Source organism: Sebastes fasciatus, chromosome 5 (genome assembly GCF_043250625.1).
Source record: "Sebastes fasciatus isolate fSebFas1 chromosome 5, fSebFas1.pri, whole genome shotgun sequence".
NCBI lineage: Eukaryota > Metazoa > Chordata > Actinopteri > Perciformes > Sebastidae > Sebastes > Sebastes fasciatus.
In genome coordinates, this window is record NC_133799.1 from 7,118,375 (window position 1) to 7,142,023 (window position 23,649).

A 23,649-nucleotide genomic window follows, 5' to 3' on the forward strand; every position below is an offset into this window, starting at 1 on the left:
TGTGTGTATGTTGTTGTCAGGTATGATTGATGGATTGATGGATTGATGTGTTGTGTCACGGGTGAATGTTGTTCAGAAAAACAAAAATTAACTTTCCATGTATAGTGACTGTTCTATTGATTATTGACAATTAATAAAAAGACCTTTGAAGAAGCCAACAATATCAGGGACCAATTGTTTATTTGTATTATAATAAATACATTCATTTATGAAAGAAAAAAAATCTTAATTTTTGTCTTAAAAAAAAAAATGTTGCCTAGCTATTATTACATACTCACTTCATGCACAGCCACTTTAAGACTTTAAAATCTTACAGAAATATTTTAAGAACATAAGAGTGATTGTATTCATATTATGCATGTCTGTGCAGTCTCGCTGTCCTCCAGGAGAAATTTATATTTATGGCCCTGCAGTGACCTCTGTCAGCAGCCAGAAATAGAGTCCGCTTGGCTTCATTAAGGCAAAACCCAGACAAAGGCCTATTCATAACGTTACTTATATGATCACCACAATGCTGTTAAACCTGCAGTATGGGCAGAACATTTTTGGCATCATTTGGCAATAATTCCATAATAACCTTTCAGCATATTGCAATTCAAGTGTTCTGAAAGAAAACTAAACTTGTGCACCTCCTCATGGCTCTGTTTTCAGGCTTTAAAAAATCTGACGGGAGACTTTGACCAATCACAGGTCATTTCAGAGAGAGAGCGTTCCTATTAGCTGTGCTCTGGCTGGTGGGCTATGCTTGGTATTTCCTCAAATGATTTCAACGTGGCTGCTGGGTCACAAACTTTCTCATTTTACAGCTAAACAGTACACTACAAGATGATTCTGAAAACATTTGAGGAGAGAAATAGGCATTACAGTAACAGAATATTAATTCATATTTGATCAGCACTGCCTAGTTTGACCGTTTGGTCGGAGTTCGCCATAGACGACGAGCTGCTCAGCTCGGCTTTGATTGGTTGTTTTCCTCCGGTCTGTGAAATCTTGCAGTTGCCATTAGGAGCACCGGAGGACACATGATTTTTCTCAGATTACCTGTCTCATGCACTACTGTCAGGATATAGTGACTGTTTTATAAAAATATATATTTTTTTCATGATAAATGCTCCATTTTCTTCCCACTACAGCTTTAAGGCAAAACCCAGACAAAGGCCTATTGATAACATTACTTATGTGATCACCAAAATGCTGTTCATTGTTGTGTTCTTTTAGAGATTCACCTTTAATTTATACACAATAATCCTCTCAGCAACAGCAGGTCTCTCAGGCAGGTGGTCTCTGCAGTCCAGCAGGTAGACTATCGCTCCTCTGTGAGTGTGAATGCACTACCCTGTCCTGGAAGATTTAATAGACTATGACTTATTTATAAATGGCAAAAAATATCTTCATAGATTAAATTTTTAGTGACACTCAGGTAGGGACGAGTATGTCTCTTCGCTTCAATCCACTGTGTATGCAGCTGTTTAATAGTCATTTCATCGCTATACCATCCACATCAACAAACTATTAGTTTAAAGTAAATTGTGTTGTCATGTTTGCTAACAGTTGTCTCATGTAAAATAGGCAAACAATAGTCGACCTATGCCAAAGCAAGCCTACACCCAAATAAACCTTCAAAACAAACACTAATGGCGCAGACTCAGTCAGTTAGGTTCTGTCATAAAAGGCCATAGTGTGCAGTTTTATAACCAGCGGAGGAGTTGTTAAACTGTGTATGAGGATATGTGTGTGTGTGTGTGTGTGTGTTATAGGGGGGTGGAGATAATTTGTTCCTAACAAAGCAAATTTCATCTTCTTTAATAAGATCAATGGTCTGATTAACAGTCTTTTTGCTCAGAAGAGACAAAGATGTTTGTGTATTGATGGTGCTCAACAGCTGTGAGGTGGCAGCTGTCATGCTTTGTGCACACGCAGAGCAGCCTATAAATTATGGAGATCTCAGGTTAAAGATTGCTCGTGGGGCCTCAAGCCATGTCTCTTCAGCATGTATGTACACAATCCATCTCTGTGGCCAACCCTCCTGGATACCGTTTTCACTGTACATGCAGGCAGCCCTCCCCCTTGTACGACTCACAGCTCTGAAGTACCTCGTCTTCGAGCATAAATTCTGCTTACTCACCACCCTCTGGGCTGACAGCTGCAAGGAGCTGCAGTGGGACACACACACATAAATGTTATGTAGCCTTTACTCTGTGTTTACTCTCCCACCAACAATATAACACACAAAAACTGATTCTATCCAACACAGCAAAACGATTCAGGTTCAGGTTCAGGTGACTTTATTTGTACCTGTAGGTAAATTACCACAATGAGTGGTAATTTAACTGAAAATTATGATTATGATGACCGAGAATATGAGTTAACACACATTAGTTTATTAGATACATGAAGCCAAAGGTAATGCAACCTATTACAACAGCCCTGTGATAAATGCTACCTTCATGAAGGTTACAAGGTTCAGTTTTTGTTGAAACTGACCTTTATGAACTGACCTATGAATGTTTACTGGAGATGAGTTCAATAACAAAACCAAATCAAACTAGAAAAATAACCATTTTATTGAAATAAACGCGTTATTGTATTAAGTAAGCAAATTTTTTGTCATGTTTGTGATTTTTCTGACCTAAAATACTCATTCTTTAATCCAAATGGATTTGTCCCTTATTTGTCAGTTTCAGAAAGCACCACTACTACACTGTCAGCTCTGTTTCACCACAGAGTCACTTTCCATGATTGTCACAGGGTTTTTCCCACCTATCTATTTGTTTAATGATTCGATAATAAAATGAACAGATCTCATATGTTGAGGAACAAACATTTTCATAATATTGTATTTTACAACCAGCTTTATCTGCATCTTCCCATGGAATAACCACTAGACAAATGAGATACTGAGATATAAATATGCATTAACATATATCATGTAAGATACAGGCATACATCTTTCAGCAGTTATGTACATGATGCATTATTGTGCCAATCGTTCAATAAATAATAATAAAATAATAGTAATGATAGAAACTGAAATGCATATTTACAATAATGATACAACTATTACTGCAATAACATAAACCAAAATTAAATAAACAAAAGTTAATTCAAATGTTCAGAGGACTCACCAAACCACTCTTCATAATGCAGTATCGTATGTACACATTTTTGTTTGTTTGTAGTAGGCCTAAATAATTAAATGTACATTTTATCAAATAGCCATTTATTTTAGGGGAAATTGCTCTATGTATGTATGATATTAACAAAAAAATCATATATACCTCAATTAATGATTAAAATTGAAAATGATTAATCTATCATCAAAATATTTGTTCTGTCTCTTACTAACCGATCAATCAACTAATCGTTTCAGCTCTACCAGATAGATAGATAGATAGATAGATAGATAGATAGATAGATAGATAGATAGATACACAGTCGAAGCCTAAGAGACAACCACAACAACACATAATAGATGTAACTCACACTCTGCCTTTTATTTACTCCTACTTCATGTTTTTTTTTTTTTTTTTTTTTACATTTATCCTTTGATATTGCAATATATTATTATTTATTTTTTATTTGTTTGTTTGTTTTATTGACACAACAAACATTAATTATTTCTTTATTGTTTTCTTCCATTTACATGCATGTTCTTTTTAAATATCTACATATTGTAATTTGCTTAATGAATTGTAAATATGTATATATATGTTTTTGTTTTTATTTTGTTCTTTTTAAAAAAAATTATTATTGATTTGACGCTTTGGCAATATTGTCATGATCAATAAAGCTAATTGAATTGAATTGAATTGAATTGAATTGAATAGATAGATAGATAGATAGAGACTAGGTCAGTCAGCAATGTACAGTGTAGAGCAACGGTAGCTACACGGACCGAATTTAATGGCGCACAGTAGGCGGGACTTACCGATGATTGACAGGTGCCCGAACCAATGAGATTTTAAAATTGTCGCTGTTGAGAAAAGCGCCGACCAATCAGAATCCAGAGAGGCAGCAACAGACTCATCGTGGTAAATGCAAACGATAGAAGAAGTTCACATATGCAGCTTGTTAAGTAATATAGCTAGTTAAACATAGAAAACAGTAACTTACAGTTGATGAATTATCTTCATTTGTCAGCTAACGTTACTTCACAGCTTACTGCGACATTAGCTTACATTAGAATAAGGTAAACGTGATGATTTAGTCAATAGTAGAGCATGTTTTAATCAATGTCAGTCTCTAAAATCAGCCACCTGAAGACAGGTGTTAGTGTCTTATAATGATGCTGCCATGCATTTATCATGGGATAAGGAGAGCTGCTGTCCACACACTTAGGACAAGGTTTGTTAACAACGTTTTTTGTATTTTGGCAACTAATTCATCCTGTAAAATGTCTTTTCCTTAAATCTTGCTATTTAAATTGCTTAAAAACTCACTCACATGCATCCCCCCATTATTAACATAGAAACAGTTTTAAAGCTAGTCATATGTCAAAGACAATTTTTGAAACAGTAATGCAAACAGCACTTTACTGTGGACATAAATGCAATTCTCTCTGCTGCTAAACGCGACTGCAAATTGTGTGTATGACTGCAAATTGGGTGAAATTGTGTCTGAAACGTTTACTTATTTTATTATATTATTTTTAGGTATTGTTAATTTTAATACTTATTTATTCTATCCTTTTTAATGCACTGACGGGAGCTGGGAGAAACAATATTTTGTTTCCTTCTGTGTATGCAAATACTCAGTGAAATGACAATATAGTGAATCTTGAAATCTTGAAAAAAATATTTTATGTATGTTACAGTACTTGCTGTGGAGCCCCCAAAAGACAAAACAAGCAATTAGTCAAAAATGGAGCTGAATACTTCAATAAATACTGAAAAGATATACAAAGCTTTATACTTTCAATCAAGCATTGCATATTTCCTTTTACCATTTTTTTAAATACACCAAAACCTAATTTATGTTACCTCCTTAACTTTTCATATTTGTTTGGCCTTGGCACACATTTAATCATTTATCTCTTCTCTGTTTTCCCCATGCAAGTATAAAGTTTTTCTTTTTACATTCCATTTTGATTTATTTAATTTAACAGTGTTATTTACTGACATTTTCAGTTAAATTTTTTTAACTTTTATTACCTTTTTTCAGTTTTGGGACTCTGAAATATACAGGTTTGTTTCTGTATAATAGAATATATAGCATGTGTAGACAAAAAACAGCATATTGGACTTCATTAGTTAGTCCACTATAGTCAGAAGTTACATGTGTCTGTCTTATCATTTACTTATCTCCAGCAGAGGGACTCCACCTTGCAGATTCTGGTCCACCGGTGATGGAGTCCCAGTTGCACTGGCTGATGCTGAGACCATCTTTGCATTATCATCAGGCCATGGCAGGTGTGGAGTGGCTGTGATACGAGCCAGTGGTCCAGGATCAGCTACAGCTCTGAGGTGTATGGCAGGGCTCACACGCAGCCTGCCCCCTCCACGCACCGCCCTGTTACGCAGCATCGCAGACCCCCAAACCAAAGAAGTGCTGGACCGCGGACTTGTTTTCTGGTTTCCAGGTCTGTTCCCTTTGACCACACACAAACACATTTCATTTCTTTTTCACATGTCTGTGATTTGCAATGTGGTTGTGGTATTTTTTTACACACCGCCTGCTTGCCTTCTCCTACCAACGGTTTTTATCAACAAATGACAACGTAATAGTAATCTACAATACAGAGGGCAAAAATACTTTTTGCCTCATATTATAATTTGTCTTGCATCAGATATTTATGTGTTAAGGGAAAACATGAATGTTAAAAAAAAGTGTCTGCAAGTTTCTTATTGTAACAGTAATATATAGCATGCTTGATTACTAGCAGATGGGCTAAAACATGCAAAAACTGCCGTGAGAGGGAGAATGAATTCTCCCCAGAAGTGCCGTATGGTACTTTAAGAGCAAAATACAAACCTAACAGCACTGCATGGGCGTCTGGTCCAGTAAAATCTCTGAGGTATTCTGTCTGTCTTTGTCATAAATTTTGTATCTTTTGGTGTAAAGTTGGTCGCTAAATATTAATGTGAGGTCCCATCTCTCATGTTTAAATTATTTTAAAGGTATACTATGCAGGATTTTCCTAAAGAACAATAGATTCACTCAAAAATAATCCCTCTCAGTCCTCACTAGAAATGTGTGGTGGTGTCTGTATCTGCAGAGACCCAGCCCTCTGCCTATATTTTCACTTTTCTATTCATTTTACTGTTGTAATGGCAATTTTCACCTTTCCAATGTCCTTTTTTTTCGAGTTGCCGTTATACACAGGTAGGTAGGAATAATTTTAGTTTAGTTGTTTATTGAAGTAGTTTGAACAGAGATGAATGTACCTTTTTTTTTTATTATGTAAGTTGTTGCTCTGTTCCTCTGATCTGTTCTGATGTGAACTGTATGCACTCCCTCTACCTGTGCCGTCCCTGTCCTGTCACCTATGCCCCTACATATACAACCCAGTGCATCTAATGACTGCCACCAAGTGTCCAAAATAATACTGCAAGGTAAATCTAATAAAAAATAATGACATGCCAACAATAAACATAAATGGCTCCTACAGCTGTGTTCGGGATGTTTCTGGGCATCAGCCTTTGGGCACTGGGTGTGTAACCCCCCACACATGTGCATGCACATGCACACATCCAAGAGGAGGTTACAAAAATGGTGTATACAGCGCCGAAAAAACACAAATATAGTGAGGCGAAACTGCAAGCGGACAAAGCTCGTTCCAAAACGAGAGTGTATCTGGGGTTGGCTTTTACTTTTGGCTGCAGTATGTGATGCTGCAGGCTAGGCATGAGACAAAATGAATTACAATTCATGGTATTATCTTATAATCATCAAAATATGCTTATAACTCTAAAAATGGCACTAAAACATACTGGAATCACTTTATCTTACACTTTAAGAAACAGCTATTTGTATTGTATCACAGATGGGGCACACATCTTTTATAGTGAAAAACAAACAAACAATCTTGAATATGTTCATAAATTATAAGGTCCCCCTGCATAAATAAAGGATAAATCCATTTAAATAAATAGCAACAATGTGTGAGTTTGTTCTTTCTTACATGATAATAAAAACTAGACAGCTTTTTCAAGTCACTCGTGAAGATAGTCACAATTATCCCGATAATGGAAATTCACACGATCAACTTATTGTGAGTGTTTTTATCACAATCCGCAATAAAATCCTATATCGTCCCATCCCTACTGCAGGTGGTACACTGGGCTGTGTTCTGAAATTCACGATGAGGTGACGTGCGCTTTTGGTGTCATTGAGCCGGGGCGAGGAGCAACTTTGAATGTTGTGTTTACAAACAGTAACTTAAGCGACAATTCCTGCATAGAATACCTTTACATTTTTTTCTTTCATTAACCTACATACTAGAGCTGATCTGTTTTATCTCATCACAGTATTGATTCTTGCGAATATCTGAAGTTCTATCATTCATTGTTCTAAGTTTAATGAAGGTATTGCTAAACAGTTTGGTCCTTGTGCATAATTAAATGACTAAAGGATATTGAGCTGTTGTTGTTGTGTGTTTGTCTTTAGCTCCACACAGTTTCACAGGAGAGGACAGTGTGGAGTTCCACATCCATGGCGGTCCTGCTGTCATTACTTCCGTCTTACAGGCTCTAGGTAACATACAGATATCCTTATAAGTATGATAGAATATGATACTTCATATATTGCAGTATGCACACAATGTCATGTGATGCAGCTTCACTTTGCAGGGTGTTTATGGTATGTGTGTCACCACAGCCTTGACTACCAAAGCTGTAAGCCTGCATACAAATTCTAAACAGGAGTAACTGGTTAAGTCATGTGACTGTCCATCACTGTGACTTAAAAGGGAAAACTGACGCATGCATTTCTATTTCTAAGATACTTATAATATGCGCCTTGGCAAGCGTGGCAATCCCTCTGTGACTGACAAGTAATATTTTACTGCAGTTCTTCCACTGGCTTCCTAGGGGGCAGTATTGTATAAATTAGAAATGATAATGAAAGCTTGTCACCAGGTAAAGCAAGACTGTCACCAATCAGGAATAGTTAGATAGGAAAACATTACAGTGTTGTACATGATTAATTTTAAACTAAATGAAACATAAGGACAGTGTTGGTTAGACGTTAACCAGCCAGTAGAATTTTTAAAACCAAATATTTTCCTCCAGTTAACAGATCATGACCTCAATTTGCCGAATGATTTGTGCTCGCTGTTGTTTCCTCCTGATGAGATTTAAAATATGTTGGTGAAAACAATGAAAACTTAACCTCTTTAACCTGCACATTTGTGCCTGTTTTCATTCCAAGTGAACCCTGAGTGACACATTGACCCTTCTTTTGATCCTCCTGTGTTTGTGTGTGTTGTGTGCATGATGCATGCCCACCACCGCGTGCCTCTATTCGTTTCTTCATGTTTGTATGCTGTGTGTGTTTCTCAGGAAGCGTGCCTGGCATGAGGCCTGCTGAAGCTGGAGAGTTCACTCGGAGGGCCTTCCAAGCAGGGAAACTGGGTTTAACAGAGGTAGGTCAAGAAGAGAATGTAAAAACACACTGAGACAGATCTGTGCGGATTTGTTTACCAAGAGCCTTTCGGAGCAATTCTACGGGGTAAATGTGCAAATAAAAAGGGTCGGAAACGAATAGGGATTTCAAGTTCATGAAATGTCAACAGTGAAAATTCTCATTTACATATTTTGCTCTTTGAATACTTCTTTCATTTGGCTGTTAAACATTTATACATGGATAAAACAACTGGGCTTCTCTCCATGGTGATTTTCTTCAAGAAGCAGCCAAGTATGCAACCTTAAATATTGATAGTCTGTTCTGGATATTCTGTTTACAGTATATAACGGTATATTATGATTGAGTAAATTTCAGCAGCATACCGTAAACTGAGTATTTATTAATAGGCAATGCAAATGTGTTTTTACAATACAGTTTAATTTCTCCTGGAAATGATCAAAATTCCTCTTAAAGCCCCATCAAGGGAAAAAAAAAATTTTCCTTTGGTGAAAAATATCTTATCCTACTAATCAATGTGATAAAGAGATAAGATGTCCTTGAGAATAATTTTTCTTGGACTTCAAAGCTGAAGCACCACAACATAAATGCTGTCTTATATATAGCAGGGAACTGTAGCAGTAAACTGTACATCTTGCAGCCAGCATCATATGCTTATAAAACCATATCATCTGTTCTGTAGATAACACATCATTTAGTTAGTGATTCATACAGTTGTATTAGTGCAAGAAATAGATAAATACAAAATGTGCGTCAATCATAACTTTATAATGCTCCTTGCAGGTGGAGGGGCTCGGGGATCTGATCCATGCTGAGACAGAGGCTCAGAGGAGACAAGCTCTCAGGCAGATGTCAGGAGAGCTGGGACGCCTTTATCAGGACTGGACCCACAGACTGAAACGGGTAGGTCAATGGGTGGTACAGATACTGGTGGTGTAGACACAGTGGTTTCCAACAACGAACATAGGCAAGAGATGAGAAGAAGATATTTCCATCAGGGATGGAGCCCTTGCCTTAAAGGTGTATCCATAGACTGTATATAAGACCTGGACATAGTTACTGTGACGTCACTCATTGTTTTGTGGACTACAGTTTTGAAGCCTCAAGTTCGGCATCTTGGCCGTCACGCTCTTGTTTTTTTACAACGAGAAGTGACACGAGACGGTGGAGCTTAGTACAATCAAACACTGAATAAGACCTTTTAGGCAACCAAAATGTTACAATTAACTTTCATGAACAGTTAAAATACCCTAAAGCATACCCTGCTTTATGTTCTATTTGACTCTAAATGGGATCATAATTTACTAAATGAACATCATGCTGTATTGAAGAAGACTTGAAACTAGCGATTGAGACCATAAACTCATGTTTGCAATGTTTACTGAAGTAATAAATCAAGTGAGAAGTAGGGTCATTTTCTCATAGACTTCTATGCAATCAGACTTCTTTTTACAACCAGAGGAGTCCGTCTTGATCACTTGTCTTGTGTTTTAGATTCATCTTAGTCTCCGATGCTACAAGGTGTGAAGTTGACTTTTTTTTTCCTGCCTACTATACAAAAATATTATTTATTTATTTTTTTATGTTTAGAGTACTTTTTCCTCCGCACTATAAAGAATGAACTGATTTATTATGTTGTGTTGAAACCTGTGTGTGAAATGATCCTACAGTATCAGTTTGGCTGTTGGAAGAGAGTATACAGTATATCTGCTTCTCAGACGCTGCGCTTGCTTTTTTTCTTGACCTGAAATCAGACTTGATTTGCTGTGCTCTTCAACGTGACTTGATCTCAACCACCTTTGGACCTCGTAGTGACTCAAACCCATCCAGATCTAGTTTTTTAAAGTGACAGGTAAACAGGGGGCCTTTTAGAAATACTGTTGTTCCACCTAATTCTGAGTTAGCTTGACAGCAAGAACAAGCCGACCTCCTGGAGTTGCCCCTGGAGAGACTTTGTCCATGTTCATGTCTGACATTTCTCTGAAAACAGTGTTTTGGAAAGAACCTGTCTGTACTGTGCTGTAGGTCAGGCCTCAGTAGTTTCACACCCAAACAATACTTTTTTCTTTTTTCTTTTTTTATCACCACAGCTGTTTTTATCACCACACCGTTGATGGATTAACTTAAGGGAATCTGAGACTTCCTGTTTTCATGTTGCTGTAGCACCTGTAGCACATTACTGAGAATCAAAATACTATCTGTATGGTACATGTGTATATTTATCTTGCATTGTAAACAGGATTGGAAAAAAACAGAACAATGCAAATTGATTGAATAGATTGGCTTTAATTTCATTTCATGAGGGAAAACCCATCGTGGAGTTAAAGCTTTAGTAGGCAGAACGTTTTTGGCATCATTGGGCAAAAATTCCATAATAACCTTTCAGCATATTGTAATCAAGTGTTCTGAGAGATAACTGGACTTCTGCACCTCCTCATGGCTCTGTTTTAGACTCCGCTACTGTGAGCTGTATTGGAGAATATAGACCAGAAATCTTTCAACGCTTTAGCACCGGATGTGACCAGCCTGGTCCAGGAGATCTCCCTTGAGAAACTCTGTTAAACTGCTTGTCGGCAGCTTTCTCAGGATGGTTCCTAGAAGCAGTCCGAATGTGCCTTTTATTTTGGACTCCGACTTCTGAGAATCCTGTTAATCAGACGTATACCATCTGTATGATGCAAGGGGTCAAACCCTCATTTGACTCCCAAACAATGCAGTTGTTTTTTAACTGTTGGCTTCCCACTTTTGTGAATGGATTAAAGAGTGGGAATCTGACGCTTCCTGTTTTTGTGCAGCTATACTACTATTGTGTTTATGTTTCGCATGTCAATCAAGATACTGATCGTTGTTGTGGTGGAAACACTATAGCTTTCCCTCCTATGTATTCTACGTAGTTTCAAATGAATTTCAAAATTGTGGAAATGACGTAAAGTAGCAACATGACTTGAATTTACTGCACCTGATTTAAGATTAGTTCTGTAAAAAGACTAGAGGAAGCCATTTGAATTTTAAATGTTAGTGTTTATGTGTGTACGCTGCACAAATGTATGGGTGAACACTAAAGCTGCAATGATTAGTCCACTATTCAATTAGTTGATTGAAAAATAGTCGCCAACTATTTTGATAATCGATTAAATGTTAAAGTAATTTTTCATGAAAGAATTGTAGAAAATTCAGTTTTCAGCCTCGAATATGCAGATTTCCTGCTTTTCTGTTTTATATCATGTTACTGAATATCTTTGGGTTTTGGACTGACAAAACAAGACATTCAAAGACCTCACCTTGGACTTTGAGAAACTGGGATGGACATTTTTCACTACTGATTAATTGATCAAATTAGAAAATAGTCTGCAGATTAATCGATAATGAAAATAACCGTTAGTTGCAGCCCTAGTGAAGACTGTTAAAAAATCTTTGCATTTTGGACAGTTGTCACCTTGGGCTCTGAGAAATTATGATTTGCATTTTCACTATTTTCTTACATTTTAAAGAGTGAATAATTAAAACAATTAAGCAAAAAAATAATCAACAGATTAACCAAGAATGAAAATGATAATTAGTTATAGCGCTAAATAAAAGTAGCTATACTGCAACACCACATAAGTGAAATATGCCATTGGAAAAATAAAAATTGTCACTGATAGTGTTTTAAAACATGTGAAGATCTTTTTAATATCTTCTGACAAAATGGGTTAGGGTGCAGTCAGTAATATTTACCTTTTTTTACTTGTTTGTTTTGGCATGTTAGAATCATTTGGACTCTTAATTTTTTCCTTTGGATACGTATAGAATACTCTACACAGATATCACAGGTGGCACAGTAATATGTCCATGTTAGCAGCTGCAGCACCAGCAAGAAACTGTAGATTGGTTGCCTGTTTACTTTCACACACATTTTCTGGGCTGGCTGCCCACCTTTCAATACTTCAACATGCAAATAAACATTACAGTATAAATGGAAAATAATCAGCTTAATGTTGATTTTGATGTTTTCAGTGGGTCCAAGGTGTTAATTTCAGACACTGATCTCTCTCTCTCCTCTCTGCTCTGTGTGTCACACAGTGTCTGGCTCATGTAGAGGCCTTCATCGACTTCAGTGAGGATGAGCTCATTGAGGATGGGGTCTTAAACCAAGGTATGTGTACACTTTGTCCTCCCCTTTACTTGAGAAAAATAACCGAGCAGTCATCCCTTGGGCTTTCAGAGGGGTCTGTTTCTCTCTGAAGAGAGAGGGGTCTGACTGGCTTTCCTGTTTGGATCTTCAACTGGCCATCGTGTTTGTTTGCTGCACTGTAGGGAGAAGCCATAGACATCAAACTGCTTAAAAGACAATTTCCTTTTCGGAAGTGTGGAGAGAAGGCCAGGGGGACAGTAGAGGCATTCGTCTTGCCTTCAAAGCCAACCTGACAAGCCAACCTTACAGGAATAGTGCTGTCAGCAGCAACGTACAGTCCAACCGTGCTCACCATGTGTCACTGTGTGTGTGTCTGTGTGTGTGTGTGTGTGTGTGTGTGTGTGTGTGTGTGTGTGTGTGTGTGTGCGCGCGAGGGATGTCCCCCCCTGAGTCTGTCGCCTGCTGTCTGGCACTGGCAGAGCTCTTCAGAAGCCTCAGATGTGAAGTTTCGACACAATAAAGCCTGGGAACGATTGTTTGTTTTGGCGTCACGGAATGTGGGCTCACGCCTCAGAGTGACAAATAATAATAGACTAATTTCCAAAAATAGAAAACCTGGCATAAATACTTTCCGTTGCCACCTGAAGACATGCAGCAAATGACATGTTTTATATCTGACGTTTTCTCATGTTTTATATCATGTTATCCCACGTTGGATAAATTAATGAGCCCGTCAAGATTCTCAAGTTTAAATGTTTAAAGAAAAAGAAGGTATTGCATTGTGTTGTCAAGTGCATTTTTCCGCCTTAGTGACATGCGGAAAGAGACCATGACCCATTTTTAGTCCAGACGAACGGTGTCACCGGACAGGCCTTCACAAAATGCCCTTCACAAAGCCATGGAAGCGAAGTTAAATACGAAACCGTCGTCATGTCCTGTTCCCTTCTCTGTCTTTATCTCCCTCTCAACCCCCACAGTGGACAGATCGGTGTGTGATCTGCAAGCCGAGATGGAGCGCCACCTACAGGACGAGAGGAGGGGCGAGCGGCTACGCAGCGGAGTCCAGGTGGTCATCGCAGGAGCCACCAATGCTGGGAAAAGTAGCCTCCTTAACACACTGTGTAAGAGAACCAAGAAAACCAGCACAAACACTCACACATCACAAAGGGATTAACACAAAATATGACTAACTATCTTCTAAATACAGACCTTACTGTTGAATCATACCGCTGTCAGTTATGGTTTGGGAGAGAAGGCAAAATCTGTCATGCTATAAGAAGCATGGACTCGCAAAATTTTGTGAAATGTGTTTTATTCATTAAAATGCAAATACTATGCTCCATGCACAGCAAGTGAGAGAGACGGGATTTTGTGCAGTCTGACTTTGAAATAAAGTAGTATTTCAAACGGGGTTGACGTTATATAAAGTGACCTTCAACTCCCAACAACCAGGGTTCAGTTTTTCAGTTTATTAGTTGTTATTTTCATCAGAAGTCATTCTTCCTTTTTCCAGAATCTAGCAAAAGGTTTGATGAACGCAGCAAAAGTTGTTGATAAAACAGTCTCTCTGTAAGGTCCATTAGTATCTGTCTTGGAGCTTTCGATCAGAATGCACATCTTCCAGCAGAGTGAGTTTACCTAGTTGTCATGGATGATCAAATTTCCATTTTTCTTGGCACTTCTGTGTTGTATTTATGGAAACTCCTGCTACTAAACTACCCATGGTTCTTGTGGTTGGATTGTTTTTTCAACTGCTGTTTTATTTTCCTGTTACTGTTAGAGGAACTTAGAGAAACGTTTTCATGTGAAAGACAGGAAGGTCAAAGAAATCTATCCAATTTATTATAATAATCTCTTCATAGTGCAGGGATGTAATCTCCTAATCACCACAACACACCATCTGTGAACAGTAGATCCTGCTCTTGGCACACATGAATTACAATATTTAGACTTTTTTTGATACAGATTTCATTGCTTCCGATTTAGATTCTGGCCGTGCATCAGAGTCACAGTCTGCTTTAAATTGCAACTGATTGTGTAACAATGTTAATGAGAAATATGTTTATAAATATAGAAGTAAACACTCAATATCTTCCACATGAAACAAATTGTAAACTGTAAATCAGTAACTCTAAATCAGTTCTTCAGTTGTTTATCCACGTTTGGTGTCAACCTAATGAACTCAGTGTTTATGGTCTAAGGTTATGTTTGTTTAGGCTATTGTATCCTTAAATCATTTAGAATCACTTTATATAAACTATCCAGAGAGGGGGCTTGGCACGGTCTCCTCACAGCTTCCTATCAGAATAATAGACGTATTTATCAAACTTCAGATAAAATCCTGTTGTCATTTCCTCTTCTGATTAGTCTCCCCTGTGGCCTGGGCTCACACCCAGTCAGCATAGACAAGTATTGATGAGCTGGTAACGTTATTTGATGTGAGATACGGTCAGCTAAAATCTTGGGTAAAGAAAGGATGACAAAATATCTTCTGTTGTGTTTGCACAATGCACAACTTCAGTAGGTATCAGGTTTTCCAAAAGAGGCTGATTGATGTGTTAAAAGGTTTATATTAAAGGCCAATATTTGATTAACCAAAAAACAAACCAACGTAATGTAGGAAAAACAAGTTTAAAGCAATTTACAAATAATGAAAGCATAGTTCATCGTGGGTGGCAGACTTACAGCTATACTGTTTGGTATTTAAATCTTAAAGCTAGGGTTGGTAATGTTCTTGAAAAACAGTTTTTGTTATATTTGTTGAAATTACATACCGACGGCAATCAATAAATCAAATGCTCTGATTTAAAAACATTTTTTTTTTTTAAAAATCCGGTATCTGGACGAGTTTATTACAGTCCTGCAATAGCCACAATCATTTCATTCTGCTCAAACTACGTGATTGGATGGCCTACCTGCCAGGCAGAGACCCAGACAGAGTAAGGAAGACAGAAAGTTTTGAGAGTCAGCCTAATACGCTGTTAGTTTTGGTCTTTTCATGGGAATAAAGCTGTCTATCTTGTTTACAATAAGAAAAATATACAATATTGCCAACCTTATCCTTTAACCTTTTTATATCCACCAGGTCAAAGACCTGCAGCTATTGTGTCTCCCATTGCTGGCACCACCAGGGACGTAGTAGAGACGGCACTGGACATCGGTGGATTCCCTGTCCTCTTAAGTGACACAGCCGGCCTCAGAGAGAGCGCTGACCTGGTGGAGAGAGAGGGGGTCCGCCGTGCTCGGGAAAGGTAGGGGGAGGAAGCCCTTTTATTTTTAATATTTTATTTAGAACGTTTGAGCTACAGGATAGTAACACATGTAGAGTACATCATGTGTAGTAGTACATGTAGAGTGCTGCTTCAGCAACTGATCATGTGTGTATAATATAACACAAAACAAATTAACCCCACGACTGGAAAATGTCCTTGAAAACAAAGAAAGGAAGAAATAAGTCATTCCTTTTCCCCTTTACATCGTGCTGTATTTTTGTAATGTCTATTTAACCTCCAGAGTTTATATTATTGCTGAGCCACAGTTATAAATACGTGGGACAAACACTCTCAGGAGGTTGCGTAATGAAGAGCCTCCTTTCCTTGTTGTAGAATATTTACCATTAAGAGGTTCTTCATGTGTGGTGTAGAGAATGGACATATATGGCAATTCACTGACAGCTGCTTCCACTGTTTACACCAGGGAAGAATAGCAGTACTTGTAGCACTCGTCATCACTGCTTTATTATACAAACAGGCAAACTGACGATCAGACAAATAAGCTCCCTGGCACATACACCCAATATTAAACCAGCTTTTACTTACAGACACAGACATGTTATATGACATGGTTTGATATTAGAGCGCAGGAGGAAAAGGGTTGGTCTAACAACACACCTCAACATTGATTATTAATTAATTTATATGTGAAAGTAGAGTTTCCACCAAGTAAAAAAAGCAGTGCTTTATATACATTATAGTGTTTAACCAATACAGTGTGTTGCTCGCACACCTGATTTAAAAACTTTGATCCACAGAACAATTTTGGAAACAAATATTTGGTATAAATTATGACAATTTTCATGCCAAAAAAGACAAATGTCAATTGGTTCCCCTGGTACTTGTGTTCTTGGCAGGGGATAAAGCATCTGGCACATCAATTAGTTATTACTCATTATTAGTTGAATCACTAATTATGACCAATATCAATTTGATTTGTTAGACATTTGTGAGAATACTGTTTTCATTAAACAACAAGTATTGAATTAAAGAAATGTATTTGCAAAACCGTGGATGTGTAAATTGCTTGGTGACGCATACTGCTGGAAAATCTGATGAAAAACATCAATGAAAATCCAGATGAAGTTGTGACGACAACAATACTATTTTCAGAGCAAACGTTCTGTAATTCCTTTACTGTTTGTTTAAGTTATTTGGGCGACCTGGTGGCTCTATAGGAAGGGTGGGCAGTTTGTGTTCTACGGGGAACATTTTGCGCAGCGAGCAGGTCAGAGGCTCGTGACCTGGGTCACTACAGGAAGGACGTGGTAAGTACAAGCATCCGCCGATGCTGCTAACCACACAGTGGGACCAAGGTGCAGGAGTGTTCAAGATGAATTAATTAAAAAAATCCCCGCCATTATTCACAGTATTTGTGTGGCATACCATATTGTTTTCTGAAACAAAACAACAAAGAAGAATGCCTCTGATCTGTCAGCGGTGTGCAACCTGGAGCTGCTGCAGTTGCTGGAGACCGCTGAGTTTTAATGGTATAGTGCAGAAAACTGTTCCTTAACTATAGTGCAGCCTTTTAGACAAGAAAAGGACGGCCGGTGTGTCATAACATAACAGTAATAAGAATTCATGATATGTATAGTCGAATATCATGATATCTGTTATCAGTACACCAATCTCCTGTCTCTAGATTAGTGCCATTTGATATACAGTGTGAAGTTAAGAGTTAAAAAAAAATACAAACTTCATGACAAAATGTTGTTTTGATCATATGAATAGTTCTGAAGCTGAGGCTGCTTTCTTTTTTCCAGAGTGGAACAGGCAGATCTGACCCTGGTGGTTGTGGACTGTGCTCGTCTCCCCTCTGATACACAGCAAGCTGTAGCCTTCCTTCAAGGGCACCTCAGGAGTGTCTTGCCCAACGAGGAGCAGCCTGAGATGGGTATGATATCATGGCCTCATCTGCTCCTGCTTCACCTGAATCATCAGTGACATTTGCAACCATATTTTCAAGGCACTTCAAGCACAATAAAGTAAAAATGCATGGTACAGTTACAGTCTCTTGTAAAGTTGCAAAGTGGCAAAACTTTCCCCTTCAACAACCTCAGTTTGCTCTTTGGCTCAAGAATGCAATTTATTGTGACATCAGATGCTCACTCACAGCTTTATCATGCATATTACATGATGCCAGGCAGTAATTCAAAGACTACTGACTTGGATTACTCCAGGTAGAAATTAAGCAGTATTCCAGAGTGCGGGCTGGAAAGAGAGTTTTAAGTCATCAAGAGTAATCAAATAGAAATCTCTGTGCCTGAGAGAGTAATATTGTAATTGAGTAATTGGTGATCAACATTTTTTCTTCCTTCCTTTCTTACCACAGTATTTCCTACAGAAAGGTTTCTTGTGGTGCTGAATAAAGGTGACCTGTTGCATGAGGAGCAGAGGCTGAAGCTGGACGGGGAGCTGAGACGGGTCTCTGGACTCCCTCCTGTTTGTCTGATCTCTTGCCACACAAATGAAGGACTGCAGGACTTCCTCTCAGTGCTGCACAGCAGTGTCAAGACTCTGTGAGTTCCCACAATTTAGAATGTTTTCTTGTGCAAGAGTAGAAACTGTATGTCTCATCATATAGTATGTCATAAAAGTCACGAAAATTTCATGAAAGAAGTCGTATGTCGTATAAAAGACATAGTGTAATAAGTCATAAAAATATCAATGTCTTAGTACGAAATGGCAAAAAAGTCATATTGTAGTATATTATGTCGTAAAAATTACATTAAAAGTTATAGTATGCTATACTATAATTTTTTTTGTAATTTAATATCATAAAAAAGTCAGAGTATGCAATAATAAAGTCTAGTTAATAAAGTATGTTGGAAAATGTTATGACGAAAAGTCATAGTAAAGTATGTCAAAAATGTCATGAAAAAAAAGTCATAGTATAGGATATCAAAAAATGTCAAATAAAAAAAGCTGTAGTATAGTTTGTTGAATATTGTCACGAAAAAAAGCTGTAGTATAGTATGTCGAAAAATTTCATTTAAAAAAGTCATAGTATAGTATGTCGAAAAATTTCATGAAAAAAAGTCATAGTACACTGTCGAAAAAAATCCTGAAAAAAAGTGTCGAACAATTTCATGAAAAAATTTCATAATATAGTGTGTCGAAAAAGTCATAGTATAGTATGTCGATAAATTTCATGAAAAAAAGTCATAGTATACAAGGTCGAAAAAAATCATGAAAAAAAGTGTCGAAAAATTTCATGAAAAAACGTCAAGGTATAATATGTTGAAAAAAATGTATTAAAAAAAGTAATAGTTGACTATGTCGAAAAAAATCATGAAAAAAAGTGTCGAACAATTTCATGAAAAAATGTCATAATATAGTGTGTCGAAAAAGTCATAGTATAGTATGTCGAAAAATTTCATGAAAAAAAGTCACAGTGTATACAATGTCGAAAAAAATCCTGAAAAAAAGTGTCGAAAAACTTCATGAAAAAACGTCAAGGTATAATATGTTGAAAAATTTCATGAAAAAGTCATAGTATAGTATGTCGTAAAATTTTATTAAAAAAAGTAATAGTTGACTATGTCGAAAAACATCATGAAAAAGTGTCGAAAAAAATTCATAAAAAAGTAAATGGAGAGTATGTCGAAAAATTTCATGGAAAAAGTCATAGTATACATTGTCGGGAAAAAAAGGCAGAGTATAGTATGTCGAGAAAAAAAAGTAATTCTATAGTATGTCAAAAAAAAACATAGTATAGTTATTAGAAAAAAAGTCATAGTATACTATGTCGGGAAAAAAGTCATAGGATAGTTTGTCGAAAAAAAAGTTAAAAAGTAATTTTATTGTATGTAAAAAATAAGTAATGGTATAGCATGTCGAAAAAGTCATTGTAGGGCATGTCGAAAAAAAAGTAATTCTATGGTATGTCGGGAAAAAATGTCATAATATAATATATCGCAAAAAAAGTCATAGCATAATATGTTGAAAAAAATATCATAGTATATTATATCGAAAAAAGTCATTGTATAGTATGTCGAAGAAAAAGTGATTTATAGTATGTCGAAAAAAAATTTGTAGTGTATAGTATGTTGAAAATGTCATAAAAAAAAGTCACAGTATAGTATGTTGAAAAAAAAAGTCATAGTATAGTATGTTACCTTTGTAAAGTCCAAAATAATGAGTTTGTGGTTCATTTAGTTCTTTAACTTCCTCTCTAGGTGTGGCGACCCTCTGTCTGGTGCCCCGACCCTGACCCAAGCCCGCCACAGAGCCCACCTGCAGCAGTGTTTTGCGGCCCTGGCTCAATACCAACGGTATCGTGACATCGACCTCGCTCTGGCAGCCGAGGGTGTCCGGTTGGCTCTCACGAGTCTGGGCCGGATCACTGGACGTGTCGGGGCAGAGGAGATCCTGGATATCATCTTCAAAGACTTCTGCATTGGAAAATAGTCAGATGAGTATCAGCAAAAACATGAAATGCATGTAATATTAGTCTGCTCAGAGAGCAAGGCTGCATTCTTGTTTGGTCCCAGACTATCAGTAAAGAAAACGAGATGAAAAGGGCACTGCCCCGGCATTAGGCCAGGTTTCGAGGCACAGCAACAGTAAAACGAATAAAATTCATGTCCTGGCTGCAGGGTCACTCTACTCCCAAGACACAGAAATCTTTGTTTTCTGATGATGCTTTTCAACAGACTGAAATAGTTTTAACTTGATGACAGGTGCCTCGGAGGCCCCGTGTGCAGCACGGTGCCTCGGAGGCCCCGTGTGCAGCACAAGTGTTTGGCAAGTCTTGAGTCGTAATTTAGAAATAGCTTCTGAAAGCCTTTGATAGGTGAACATTGGGCTCTTGGGTCGCAACATAACAGCTCATTTAAAATAAATTCAGCTGCACATCTCTGCAAGGTCAAAGACTCAAAGTTTGAATGTTTACTTGTTCTGCAGGACAGTGATTTCAAGATTTGTTTTCATTTTATTACTTTAAATGTGCTGTTGCATATTATGTACGCAATTATGTGTCTTCAATGAATGTATGCATTAAATACAGGCCGATTTATTTTTATTTTTTTCTGTGATTTCACTTTGCTAGGTGTAATACATATTTTAAATTAATTCAGACTTTGATTATCACAAATCGTCCTTTTTTCGTCACATGAGCTTGGCACGGGTTACCATGGTTACACATATCCAACCGTCAAGGGGGCTCTCAGGAAGTGACGACGTGAATTACTGCTCCGGGCGTCCAAAAAGATACATACTGCTGTTTATTCACACAACAGTATGTTGAACGATAGTACACACATTGAGTATGTAGTGCATAGCATGCAATTTCAGACAAAGATGTAATAATTAAACTTTCATGGTGTCACATATCATGTTTATTTTTGTTTATAGCTTATTTTGTAAATTGTACATTTTTATTCTTATTTTATTTAACGTTTTATCTATTTCTTTGTTATTATACTGTCTGACTTGCACCAACAAAACCAAAGAAAATTCCTAGTGTATACCTCTTACACCTGGCAATAAACACCTTTCTGATTCTAATTCTGATATGACATTATGCGCTTCACGTGTTCATAACACCCTCATCACATGACATAAGTATTACGGTACCTGTTCTTGCAAAGATTGAATTGGTGAGGTCTATTTTCAACACAGTAGCTGCCGTCACATTGAGTACAAGTACGCATGGGCTCTGATTTATGCCAATGTAAACTACATTATAAGTCCATCTCCGGCCATGAAGCTCATAACATACATACAGTACAGTAGGTAGAGAAAGTCAAGAGTGACCCAGCTCCCCTGTCTGCTCTGTGGGAAAGGAACGTTTTTGGAGGCGATGCTCTTTGTACCCTTTGTTCCCTTGTCAATCTGGCCTCGATCAAATATTTATGTTTCCTTGTTGAACTCCTCACCCTTCTTCCCCAGTTGGTTTCTTCTCTCCCAGTCTCTGACGACAGTTGCCCTGCTGTACACCAGCATAACTGCCCGTCTCACTGCCTTTTTGTCTCTGCTATCTGACCTTTCCTCTTTCCGCACTGCTCTGTCAGCCCTTTTTTGTCCTCTTTCATGTTCACCCTGATTAATTACCACGCGGGTGGGGAGTTTAAGCTAAAAGCGGGACTTGCTGTCACACAAATTAGTGGTAGTAAATTTTGCAGCCTGGTTCGTCTGTGAAGTCGTTCATAAACCACAACTGTGAAAATGCGTTCGGTGGAGCTAAAGAAAAGGCCAGAGGATCATCAAAGTCAGTAGGTTTCATCCTCTAGAGAAAATGGATTTCATGGCAATCCAATAGTTGTTGGGATATTTCAGTCTGGACCAAAGTGGTGAAAAGACAGACCACAGACAAAAGTAAAAATTGCAGTGAAATGAGAGATGTGAATATATACGACCAGACCTAATTTATTAAATATGTTTTAAGATTTAATCAAATCCATTAAATATTAATAGTTTATCATAGTTATTTTTTGAGGGGTCCCCTCTTACGTGAATTAATTAATACAAAACTTTAAAGATATGAGACACGCATTGTTCCGCTCTTTTTTTTACATTTAGAACGTGACTCAACAAACGTTCGTGTCATGATTAGGTTCACAGCTGACTAATGACTAATGAGCGGTACTTTTAGCTTTCTGTCTGTCAGTTTCCTGTAGTTATGATTAATGGCTGTCCTGAGATGCGAGGTTGACGTAGCCAGGTCCAGTACAGTCCACCCTGTACCCATTTGACTAAAAGTCAGGGTGTGTGTGTGTGTGTGTTCAGGTCTATACATGGGATAGAAAACACTTCACGTTAAACAAAGGATTTCCTGAGGGCAGGAGGCAGACTGACTCACCTGTAACACTCACATCCATCAGTGCATTCAGCCTGGAAGTTTATCCTCAGGGGGTTTCTTCTGCAACATACAAGGAAACTCAGATATTTGTTATGTTTCAATGCTCATGTAATATTCCCATGTTCAATGCAAGCTTACCATAAAGACCAAACTCGTAGTTCTCAGGAATTACAAGATGCAATACGAGTAAGAAAATACAGTAAAGTTATTAAAGTTAAAGTGAAATATAACTCTTGCACACTAATTGTTATATGACTTTTTTTTGGGACATTTTTCCAACATTTTTTTCAGTCTTTTTTTCCAGCATTTTTCAGACTTCTTTCAGACTTTTTTTTATTTGTTTTTACCTTTTTCAGACATTGTTCAGACTTTTTTCAGACATTTTTCCAACTTTTTTTTAGACATTTTTTTCCAACAGTTTTCAGACATTTTTTTTGTTGTTTTTACCTTTTTCAGACATTGTTTAGACTTTTTTCCAAAAAAAATTTCCAGACATTTCAGACTTTTTTTTACGGTCATTTTCTCAGACTTTTGTTTTCCAAAATTTTTCAAACTTTTTTTTTTTTACATTGTTTTCCAGACAAGTCTTTGTGAAAACTTTTTTTTAAACGCCACAAATTTATGAACAGTTCCCTTCTGTTTTTTGTTATGATTCATCAAGGCATATCAAACATATAAAAACCTCTGAATTTCACAGTGTAGTAAATTAAACATTCAAATGAGTTGATAGAGAACATTGTGTGTAAAAAGTCATATGTATATACACATATACAATAATCATAAAACAGTTCAAAGGACACATGGCCGGTTTCCAGCTACAGTACTATATGTGCTCATGAAAGGAAAAGGAAGTAGTAAAGCTTGAGAACAGTTCATAT

At 37.3% G+C, this 23,649-nt stretch overlaps 1 protein-coding gene across 2 annotated transcripts; it reads left to right on the plus strand.

Annotated features, from left to right (window-relative positions):
- The first annotated feature begins 4,025 nt into the window (after positions 1–4,025).
- On the plus strand, positions 4,026–21,039 carry gtpbp3 (GTP binding protein 3, mitochondrial). Of its 2 annotated transcripts, XM_074634790.1 has the most exons (11): positions 4,026–4,344; positions 5,307–5,578; positions 7,606–7,692; positions 8,499–8,581; positions 9,364–9,483; positions 12,643–12,715; positions 13,672–13,815; positions 15,780–15,945; positions 17,733–17,863; positions 18,302–18,488; positions 20,148–21,039. In XM_074634790.1, the coding sequence occupies exons 1-11, from the start codon at positions 4,283–4,285 to the stop codon at positions 20,377–20,379; spliced, it is 1,557 nt and encodes a 518-aa protein (XP_074490891.1). In that variant the 5' UTR covers positions 4,026–4,282; the 3' UTR covers positions 20,380–21,039. The 2 variants fall into 2 exon arrangements, with proteins under 2 accessions (XP_074490891.1, XP_074490893.1); XM_074634792.1 differs by lacking the exon at positions 7,606–7,692 and having other exon boundaries at positions 4,134–4,344; positions 20,148–20,523.
- Positions 21,040–23,649: the final 2,610 nt, after the last annotated feature.